The sequence below is a fragment of the Nothoprocta perdicaria genome, unplaced genomic scaffold (genome assembly GCF_003342845.1).
Source record: "Nothoprocta perdicaria isolate Ctin4 unplaced genomic scaffold, notPer1 scaffold_187, whole genome shotgun sequence".
NCBI classification, from domain to species: domain Eukaryota; kingdom Metazoa; phylum Chordata; class Aves; order Tinamiformes; family Tinamidae; genus Nothoprocta; species Nothoprocta perdicaria.
In genome coordinates, this window is record NW_020455060.1 from 10743 (window position 1) to 22382 (window position 11640).

At 36.4% G+C, this 11640-nt stretch overlaps 1 protein-coding gene and 1 long non-coding RNA gene across 2 annotated transcripts in view; one reads left to right on the plus strand and one right to left on the minus strand.

Moving 5' to 3' along the window:
• The window catches only part of CCDC57 (coiled-coil domain containing 57), a 19754-nt gene extending 9387 nt beyond the window's left edge, over window positions 1-10367 (plus strand). Inside the window, exons 6-7 of the mRNA XM_026036869.1 lie at window positions 998-1220; window positions 9196-10367. Of these exons, the coding sequence (XP_025892654.1) occupies window positions 998-1220; window positions 9196-9422 (450 nt within the window). The 3' untranslated portion in view covers window positions 9423-10367. The remainder of the gene's footprint in view (window positions 1-997; window positions 1221-9195) is intronic.
• LOC112945310 lies at window positions 7547-10890 on the minus strand. Its single transcript, XR_003248986.1, has 2 exons — window positions 10404-10890; window positions 7547-8349 (listed from the first exon to the last, which is right to left on the minus strand). It is a non-coding gene; the product is annotated as an uncharacterized LOC112945310 (long non-coding RNA).
• Window positions 10891-11640: the final 750 nt, after the last annotated feature.

Below are 11640 nucleotides of genomic sequence, written 5' to 3' on the forward strand. Positions count from 1 at the left end.
TTTTTTTTTCTTTTTTTTTCTTTTTTTTTTTTTTGTGTGGCTTATTAGGGTTGATCTAAGAATATGTAAGAGGCTGAAGTTCAATGTTCTTCTGTTTATATAAAAAGACCTCTGTCTGGTAATACTAAATCTCAGTTACTTTGTGATGGATTCATGTCTTGTTTCTTTAGTGCAAGGCTAAAGATTTTTAATGTATATTTTAATCTCCTTTGACAGGGCTGAAGCAGTTAACCTTTCATCAAATCTCATGTTATTTTTTACATGTTGAAAACCCACAATATTATGTGGTTTTTTTTTTTTAACTAATGTCTTTTTCTTTAAACACTTCTCCACGTGTTTTCTTCTGTAATATGATCATGGGGAAAAAATGAAAGGGAAGAATATCCCTGTGAACATAAGCTTGAATAACAAACGCAATGAAAATAATAGCAATAAAATTTAATGAAAAGATTTAATAAGAAATTATTAGGAGGGAAGATTGAGCCCTATTGAACCAAATAGAACATAATTTGATTTAATATTATTTAGATTATTTTTAATAGTGTAGCAGCACACTGATCTATAAATGTAGTATTTTTAGAGGCTGTGAGTTATTTGTGTTAATGTTATATTTCATATATTGGCCAGCATTATGTAAAGCAATAGCATCTCTCAAGGCTCTATTCTCTACATGCTTGCCCTAGTTTAAATGAAGCGGTGGTAGGGAAACAGCGGAAGGGAGGCAAGAGAAGTAATAGATTTGCTATCCACTGAGCTACAGTGCAATTGTATCATCAGACTTGTCCTCAGTTGCATACTGAGCACTGAGTTTTGAGCAGTTATAGTTGCTCAAAACTAATTTTCTGGAAGACATATATTCTTACATGCAAAATTAGAAGTAATGTCTTTCTGCTTCTGCTCACCTCTAAGGGGCTGAGACCTCTATTTCTTTTTAAGGCAAGGATCCCACTGATATGAAGAGGGTATATCTTTGTCAGATTGTCTTTGAATTTTACAGATTCAGCTAGATTCCGTTATTGAAAATTGTGGGGCAGCACAACAAAAGGCATGTACCTCCTCAGCGCTCGTTGAAAGTCAGCCACTCGGGGAGAGTCCTAGTCAAGCCCAGCAGGTCTGGCTTTCTTCATCTAGAACACGTAGTTCCTGCCAAGATACTTGGCACGCTTTAGAAACAAGATCAAGTCCTTCTGTTCTCAGTCCTCAAAACAACTCTGGCCAAGGTAAGCATACTTTGCAAAGTAATCATGATATTTGACTCTTCTAGAAGCATGCAAGTACAGTAGTGGGTCCTGCCCCCTTCCACTAACTTCTGAGTGCTACTAATGTTATAGTGCTGCAATCACCATCTGAAGATCTATGAGCCATTTAAGGTACTCTTACTCTTGCCAGCAGAAATATCCAGAAATTAAGAGGAACGCCAACATATCTCTCTGATATTAATGCGATCATTTAAAACACTTTCCATCCTGGGAGGGAGGGAGGGAGGGAGGAAGGAAGGAAGGAAGGAAGGAAGGAAGGAAGGAAGGAAGGAAGGGGAAGGAAGGGGAAGGAAGGGGAAGGAAGGAAGGGGAAGGAAAGGAAGGAAGGAAGGAAAGGAAGGAAGGAAGGAAAGAAAGAAAGGAAAGAAAGAGGAAGGGAGGGAGGGAGAGAGAGAGGGAGGGAGGGGAAAAGTCAAATCTGGATATAGACCAAACTTTATTACTTTATTTGGGAGAAGATATTCAAGTGTCTCTCTGAGAATTATGTAGTTCATGTCCTGCCATGTGCGTGACAGGTCTTTCCTTACTGGTTAATTTTTGTGGCAGTTTTCTAGCCACAATATTACTCAATGTACTAAGACCTAAAGGCCCAAAGCGAGACCATGGGAATGGTGTACTTGTCATAGTCACGCAGTGAGCTGAGGTTTGTACTTCACTAAGTTTTCAAAATACAGTGCAACAAGTTGGGACATAAAAAAAAAATACTTGGAGCTTTTAGCAGGAGTATCATTTATAAAACACAGTAATTTTTCCATTTTACTTAGTTCTATTGAGATATCTGCTGGAAGTCCCATTTGGGGGCACTGTGCTTGAACAATGTGGGCCAATAGGAGAGAAACAAGAATGAGTAGATATCCGGAAATCATTATTTTTAAAATGGTTGAAGGAATAGTGATTACTTAGTTGGGATATAGGAGGACAAAACATGTTGCAGAGAGTAATGGAATACACTGCTCCAAAAGTGTATTTTGGTAGCTCCAAAGTGTAGCTTCTTCATATGTAAAATGTAAGTGAACTTTCTAATATTAGTCATTATCTTGAGCTCTGTATTTCGAAAGAGTGTTTTGGTTCTCAAGCTGTTGCTCTGTTCATTAAGTAATCCTTCATTGGCAAAACTGTTCTTACATCTTAGTGGATAGGAAGAAAAGTAATGGCCCTTAGCCCATGATAATGGAAAAACTGTAAGAGTGGCTGCTACTGGACTGTTAGCGAGGAGGGTCATAGAGTCTTTTATATTGAAGGTCTTTACAGACACACATTTCTCTAGAATATTCCAAGTAAACTTGAGTTGTTTGTTTCTTTTGGATTAGAAGAGATAAACATATATTAATTATTTCTTAGAATCACAGAATGATTGAAGTTGGAAGGGACCTATAGAGATCACCTAGTCCAACCTTTCCTGCATAGGCAGGGTCACATAGAGCTTGTTGCACACAGTCCTATCCTAACAGGTTTTGAATTATCTCCAAAGAAGGAGACTCCACAACCTCTCTGGGCAGCCTGTTCCAGTGCACTGTCACCCTAACATTCAAGAAGTTCTTCTTCATATGGAAATGAAACTTCCTGTGTTTCAATTTGTAGCCATTACCCCTTGTCCCATCACTGGCCACTACCAGGAAGAATGCTATGGGACTTGTGAGGGGCTGTTTAGGTTTGGCCTTACTATTACAATTACTATTTCTGAGATGTGGTGATAGTTGTGGATTAATATGATGAGAGCCATACAATAGTCTTTGGGTTTGCTTTCTATTTGTAGTTGCTTGTTATCATACAAATATTCTTGAGCAGTTCTGAATGCTAACTGCTTACTGGCCTAAGCAACAATGTAGCCAGCTAGATAAAGGAAGTGATTATTCCCCTCTCTTTGGCACTTGAGGCCACAAGTGGATTACCAAGTCTGGTTTTAGACCCTCTAGTATGACAGATAGAGACTGGCAAACTGGAGTGAGTCCAATTGAGTGTCACTAAGATGGTTAAGGGGCTGAGGCACATGATATAAAAGATGAGGTTTAGAAGAGTGGGCATTTCAACATGGAAAAGAGAGGGTCTAGGGATCACCTGATTGCTCTGACTAGAGTGGAATAAGTAGTGTGACATTTTGTCCAGAACAGCTATGGAATCTTCTTCCTCAGAACTCAGCTGGGCAGAGATCTGGATAATCTCACATAGCTTTGAAGTTAACTCTGCTCTGGTGAAGAGGTTGAATTACAGATCTCCAGAGATTTCTCCCGATCTATGTTACCTTCCATTATTCAGCCAGGGTATAGGTGCAATGAATCTTCTTCAGTAGCACACAAGATCAAAACTAATTGATATCTAAATGGGCTTTCAAAGTCAAAAAATGGGTTTTAAGTGTAATTATTCACAATGGCAGTGTACTGCATGGAAAAGCTAATATGCATTGGCAGATTTGTAGGACTGCAATGAAAGTGGTTGTGATGGTCATGATTCATGTGCTTTTTTGTGGGGCTGGGACTGAACTAAGAAGAGTATTTCAGGTCAGGCCTATATTGACAGGATAAGCAAAAGGAAGTCTTTGAAATATTTCTGATAATGTCATGCAATTTCATGCTGGTATATGTATGATGCAACACCACTGGCAGCCTTACAAGGACATCAGTTTCTTAATGTGTAGAAATTTCCAGCCACAGTTGCAAAACTTACTGTGAGAATTTGGGGTGTCCAGAGAATAGCAAAAAAAGAGGTTACTGATGACATTAAACAAGAGAAACAATATTAAGGGATGACATTTCCTGACTACAGCTTTAATTCATTCAGTGTGTACAGTTTCACCCTAAAAACACTTGAGAGAAGAATTCTTCACTCATTGCGTGTAGGCCCTGAAATACTGCACTGCAGGAATGTAACTTTTAAAAATTCATTCATGTTGCTTACCTCTCTTCTCCAGGAAACAATCTAAATGGTATTCTTAATTCTACTAGATTGTCAGTTATTTTTCTAAATTTTAGAAAACAACATTATAAAATGAAAATCTTCCTTTTCTGCAAACCTATGACCTTGTTTTCAGAGAACAGTATATAAAACTTCCAAGTTCTGCTTCTGATTTTAGCAGAGGCTTGTTTTCCTTTTTGTTTTTTGGTGCCTGAGCTATGGAAAATTAATTCAAACAAAGTTGATAGACATGGTTACAGTGGAGAGAACTATCATTAAGACTCTTTGGCTGCAGGGCTTTGAAACAGAAGTGTTGGGCACTGAATTGAAAACTCAGTAACAAATGGTGATGTAGAATACAAATAAGTTAGATTGCTTATTCAAGCATTTCTTTTATGTGTTCAGCTCTACACAAATCTTTCACACAAGTAGCAATGTTTTATGGGCATTTCTGGTGAAACAAGATATAGCATGAGAATTATTTTCTGAACCTGTTGAATAGCTTATTTGAGCCCTTTTTCTTACACAGGACAGCCAGTTGGGACTTAAAGTGCTTAGCTACTTCAAGCAAGCCCTACTACTTGTTGTATTTCCAGTATTTCCAACATATGACATGATTTGTTGTGACAGTGTGTCTTGGGGTGTTTTTTTTGACTTAAAGTTAACATCTGGTCACTGAAATGGACCATTATATACTTTGTTCATCCCACTATCAAATTCCAAATTTGTGGAAGCTTTCAATCAAGTCAGAAATATTTTAATTTTCTCTCCTTACTCTACCTATTGATACAGAGTTCGTTCTGTAGGAATGCGGTAGATTAAAATAAAGTAATAGGTAAGTAGATAAGGGGATAAGTAGAAATAAAGGATTTAGAAAGAATACAGGTTCCCTTGTATGGATGATTTTCATGGTACTGTATTATGGAAAGGAAAAGATCCTGCAACTGAAGTAGACGAGTGCAAGCCAGGCTGATACTAAAAAATCAGAGTTGTGTTGCATACAGAAAGTGCACTACATGGTAATGAACAGACTTCTGTATATCCTTTCTGTGTCCTGTGCTGCAGCTTGAGAGCAGGTGGGACACTTTGGTTGATGGTCTCTCAAAGGAGAGTTGCTCATTAGGGTACTTGTATGATTTTCTCCAAAAAACACTGCAGTTCTCTAACAGCAAGCTTAGCTTCCGTGTAGGCTTCGAGATTTCTTTATTCACTTGTGGTTTAAGCAGTCTTTCTTAGATCTTGAAATAAATGTTAGAGGATAGGAGGGAATTTTTGCAGAACCTTTAGAAAATGAGAATTTACTTTTCTCCAAGATTAGTTTAATAAACTTTTTACTTGCTCTTGTTTTTCTGTTTGTAATAATAATAATAATAATAAAGGTAAGAAAGCAAACATCACGTATAAAAATTTGTCTGTAAGATCACCTTTGGACTAAAGCCAATACTATGAATACTGCATTGTGTTACCATGTGAAAAGCTCCTGATGAGCTGTCTTTCCTTCAGTCAACAGAGACTAGGGTCAGTGCAGAGCGAATAAAAGCATTAGGCAAACTATAACTGCACTAAGAATGTCCCAGTTCGTCACTTGTTTGGAGGAAACTAAATATACTTTTGAAGTAGATGAAAAAATCCTATTTTCCATGCCAGACTAGGGCTCCAATTAAGGTGGATAGTCCCAAAATACATTCTTAGAAATCCCACCTCCACGTCTATTCAGCACTGTGGTCCTTTGGTTATTAAAGTTAAGTTTATGTTGTAACATAAAGAGGAAAGAGACTAAACTGCTTTGAAGAAAAGTAACTTTCCTGGTTTACTACTTGAATTTAGATACAGGAGTTTCTTTTACTATATTTTTCATTATTACTGTTACATGCTAAGGCCTGTGGTCTGAAATTCTACACTTTATGGATCAAAAGTTATCTTAAATGTTTCTACACTAGACAGAATTTCAAAAGCTTTGACATCACTGACAGTTCTAAGAGCAATCCATGTGGGTAAAAAGCTAGCCAGAGAAAGAATCTGGTGAAATATTAACAAACAGAAAGAGATCTGCTTCGTTCTGGCACCAGTCACAGAAGGACTGATGATTTCTCTTCCATGTTAAATAAAACTTTTCATCTTGAAAGTGTTTTACAAATATTAACTAATCTCCTAGTTGCATAGTATACACTTAAATGTTCTTCTGAAAAGGAACCATTTGCTTGGTGCTCCTTTAGAAGAGCGGATAGCCCTAAGTAAACAGCTGGGGACCAAGTTTTAAAATGAAGACTTCAATTAGGGGAAAATTCGCTCCTACAACATATCTGTTTCTTTAGTTGCAGGAAAAGAATAAATTAATCTGTTAATCTGACAGTGGTCAGCAGAGGTCAAATAGAGGATGAGTTAAGCATTTCAGTACTCTAAAATCTTAGGCACATTTTCAAAAGCAGTTTAGGCTCTTAACTATGGTCTTATTAGTTCTTTCTTATTAGCAAAGTTGCCTTGAAAGTAAGTAAATAATTTTGTAAATTAGCGTTTTTGTTTGTTGGTTCTTTGTATAGGTGAACAGTTCCAAGCAGATATAGTAACATACAAAGGTCTTTATTCAGTGTTCTCTTGGGATATTTCAGTTTTATATAGTATTTCTAATGTTGTGGGTTCTTTATCTTTCTCTGTGGCACAGTATTAGAGGATTAGTCTTGCTTGTTTGCAGTTTCATTGTTTTAAGTGCCTATATTAACACAATCTAAAGCTTTATCCATAGAAAATGCTTGTATACTTGTGATGATGTTCCAAGCACCTAAATAACCTATAGCTCTTATTAGTTATAATTGCAGTCAAAAGGGACAAATAAAATATTTCAGAGTAAAAGTCTGTGATGAGTGCCTGTTAGTACTTGGTTATTTTGACTTTGGACCTATAAAATTAGAACCTCTCATTTTTTAAAATGTCATTCTCATGCTCAAATTCAAAAGGCCCCTCAAAACTGAGCAGGCTCTCAATAAGCACCACTGCCTCCATGTTATTCATGGACCTCAATTCACTGCTCTTAATTGAACCAAAAATGAGAGTCTACTCTGATGCCAGTTCCCGTTCAAAAAAAATAATCTTTGAAACTGCATCCATGTCATTTTAGACACAACCTCCTACACTATTCTAAAATGTTTATGTTGTCATGATATTCTACTTGATCATCTGACAGATGTCACAGGGTCTAGGTAATGCACTGTAATGACTGAAATCCTTTCTCCTGGAAAGAAAAGGCACGCAAAGGTCTTCATGGCCTCAGCATTAATTTTTCTTTTATTTCTTAAGCATTCGTAGGTAACCACTAGGTGGCAAGCTGAACAGCTTGATCTCATTTCAATAGCATAACAGTGACCAAGGTTCCACTGAGCCTTTACCACCTGTAATAACAAATGCTATCAAGATAACCCACTGCAGAGGTTTCACATACATGGGTGAACAACTGGTTCAGACTAAGTCTGAACAGGAGAATGATGTTGAAAAGTGTACAGTCAGTGTCATGTTTAGAACAGAGCTATAAAACCTCCATTCATTTATTCCATAATTCAAGAATAGTTTTGATTTCAATTGTGAGTGATGCTACAGAAGCATGTGGCTTTATTGTTGTTTGTTTTCCAGACTTTCTACCACATTTTGTCAGTGAGAACTTACCTTGATAAAAAACTATTCTCAACAGTTAGTGCAACTCTTTTACAATGAATACTATGATTGACAAATTCCACTTATCTTACCTAATGAAATGTGTGATAAGATTAAAGTTCATTTAGTTGCAGAGAGTGTTTTCAGAGAATGATGTCAGACACTGCAGTATCAAATGCTGTGAGTTTTAAGACTAATCTCCCTGCTTCCCAATCTAAGAAGTTACTTTTTCAGGCAGTCTTCTCTAGTATAGACTAATATTCTAGATAACAAAATATTCCATTGCATGCATCTTCCTCTGTAAGAGAAGATGGAAGAAACACACATGCCAATAGTAGATAATGTACCCTAAAGGTAACAGTTGGAATGAGTTTAGAGGAAACTGAAAGAAGAGCCCAACAGGAAGTTAATAAGCCATCCTAAGTGAAAATTTTAGTAGTGAGATTGGGTTAGTTTTATTTGTTGGTTTGTTGGATTTTACTTTGGGGAAGCCGAGGAGGGCCATGCTTCTTCCTCTTCCTCCCACGTCTTCTCAAGTCTGGATCTTTCATTCCTGCAGATGGGTAAGGGTGAAGTTTCAGGACATGAACCTTAAGCTTTCTCTCTCTCTCTTTTTTTTTTTTTTTTTTTTTTTTAAATAGTTATTACATCTTACAAATAAAATACCGTTCCATGAAAAGGGGATTCTGTTAATGAAAGAGATTTGTCATCTCTCTCTTATACCTCCTTGGGAGCAAGATGTTTTGGCAGAGATTATCAGTTAAGGCTCCAGATCAGTTAAGATCAGTTAAGGCCCCAGAACTACCTTAGAGGCCTTTGGATCATGCTTTCCTTAAATCATTTTGGTGCAGCTACCATGGCTGCTGATGAATTTTTAAAACAGAAGATCTCACTGCTGCAGCCAACTAATGACTAATTTATCACCATTTTACAATGTGGGAATAAACATGTCTAACTCTATCATGTTATCCAGTGATGGTATTGCTTTGATTGATATTCTCTCAGAAGGCAGAGTGAATGTGTAAAATATGGTCTTAAAAAACAGATGAGCAGATAATGGTGCTTGAACTGAATGGCCATTACAAGTTTTCCAGACCTTCTTTCCTCTTCCTTCCCCCTTTATTAAGCACTCTGATGCTAACTGTGGATGAAGGGGTACAGATGAAGCAAGGATTGAATTGTATATTTACTATCACCTTCACAGGCATCAATGCACAATTCTATGCCTTTGTGTTTACTATGGCAAAAAGGTTCAGTTGCCCAAAATAAGGTTTTTATAATATAATATTACAAAGACAGCATAGTTAGAGGAAAAACATAAACTGAATATTATCCAGTCTTATGATTAAAGAATGATTAAATACAAGCATAAATACTAGATTTTTTTTTTTTTTTTTAGGAGTGGAGTTTCAAGTTATATATGCAACCAAAATGCCTGAAGAATTTCAGCAAAACATCAAAGCCAAGGATAAAGCTGAAATGCCACCTACGTATTTGACAGTCACAGGAGCCAAGCTGGAAGTTCAACAGAAAGTAAAGTCCAGAAATTTGTCTTGTGCTCATCCCATAAAGCCAAAAATCTCTTTCAACATGGCAAAAATCCGCAACTACAACATTAAAGAATGACTTTTTTTTTTTGGCAGCAAATTTCATGTCCACACTTGGTATTCATTTTTAAACCCATAAATAGGATTTAGTTATTGACTCTGGAATTCATTTTTGTATGTAAAGTTGGGATGTCTGAAGCCAAAAGAGAGAACAAATACCCTGTTTCATGCTGCAAGCTGAAATCAAGGATTAATCTGCATACATGATAATCTTATCATGCTCACTATTAAAACTGATTTATTTTAATTATATATGTTAAATATTGCTTGCATCATGGATTTAGAAATGCCCAGTTAATACATATGTAAATCCTTTTGCCTCTAGGCAAAGCTAGCAGTTCTTTAGCAAATATTTGTTGAGAAACTGTTGATGTGTTTCAAGCTTAGAAGTGGGATGCCCCAACCTTCTTGTTTTCTTATAATTAACAATGCAACCGTTAATACTATGCAGTTATCTTTCTACTTAAAAGAAAGAGGATTGAAAAGATTACACCTGAATTTGTATTGCTTCTTCTATAGTTGTTTCCATGCTGTTTCTTTCATGAAAACATGAAAGAGTATAAAATCAAAATTCTACCATCACACTGGAAATACTGATTTTAACAAGAGCTTTACAAAATTGAAAGCAGTAATGAATACATTATTTTAGAATTTTGGAAGTACAGTAATAATTAAGTCTTGAAACAGATGAAACTATTCTTTGTGTCACTTGACATGCTCACCTCTGCTACGCCCACTCATGTGAGCTAAACATACTCTCTAGGGCACAGGTCAAGGCCCTACCTCAAAGAAAATTTGAGTGTGTTGTGATGGAATGAGGGATACTTATGTAATTATGAACCATGTTGGGACTTCTAAACAAATTTTAACAATGGTGTGCTGTTGTGAGATATTTCGGTATTGAACTTTACAACAAGTCTCATCAGTGAACTGTTTTTCTGTTGCTGCTGAGTAACTGAGTAGTTCTACAGAGAAGAAAGGAAGAGAGCTACTCACCCACCTGCACTTTTCTGCAGCACTTTTCTTTTTCTTTTTATAATTCCTTCCCTGGTAGTAGTTGCAAGCAGCTGGTCACCGTAGCATCCAACAATGTGGTAGTGCTAGTTTTGAGAATAACCTGAAAAATAATTTTTCTACTTCCTGTTAAAAATCTTTTGCTTCAGTATAAAGATCGTATAGGATTATAATTAGATGTTTAAATCTGCAATTAAATTTTACTGGGATGTTATCATATAAATATTAGGCCTGAGAGATCTTGCGAACTTCTTTCTAAATCATTTTATTACTGAAAGTCCCATCACTGCATTCAACATTTGACATTGTTCATGAGCCAGAACAACATGATGCATTCCCTTGAACCAGGCCCTGAATGAGCTCTTTCTGCAACTCAAAGCATAGTAGTTTCTAACAAGCACAGGAATTTTGGCTGAGATCACAGCACAGTTACAGCTCTCATTGGGTATTTCAGGAGCACAATCTGTAAAAACCAAAGCTGATATTAACTGCAGATTATCTTGTATTTTTATTTCTGTTTCTATGTTTTTAGTAAACTGTTGAGATGCGTAGTGCAATTAGATTCTGTGTGTTTATAGTTGTTTCATTAAAAGCAGCATCAACTGATTAGAAAAGGTGCAGTACTATCATAATCTTCATAATATTTGTGTACGGAGTGTTTGAGCTTGAAAAATGCTTCTTTGTACTTCTTACATCATAGATATAAACTCCTGAGGGACAGACTTCAGAAGTACCTTTTCTTTAGATTTTGGGGCTTTTTTGGAGGGGAAGGGGAAGCTGTTTTGCTTTTTAGTGTTCCAGCTGGCATGTCTGGTCATGCAGATTTCTTGCCAGGAAGGCAACTTTAATTTATTCAGTTTCCCTGAGAAACACATTTCCTTAAGGCAGCCGTCGGTAAGAGATGAAGGCAGCTCTTGATTCAATCTTTTTTTGTTTTAGAAAAAAATAGTTAAATCATTGTACATTTGTTTTACAGTAAGTATGCTGAAGGTTAACAAAACACACATAATAATGATTTACCTAAATGTGTTGCTTGGATCTTGTATGGAGTGGCTAGGTTGATTTTCTATTTTTTAAACACAGGGGGAAAATTCACCTTTTATGAACAAAATGTTCAAAAAAAAAGGATATTAATTGTTAAAAAGGAAGTGGGAAAGAAAATAGTGATGAGATAGTACTGGGAATGCCACTCAACTGCAGAAGAAAGCAAGCCTCTAAAAAAA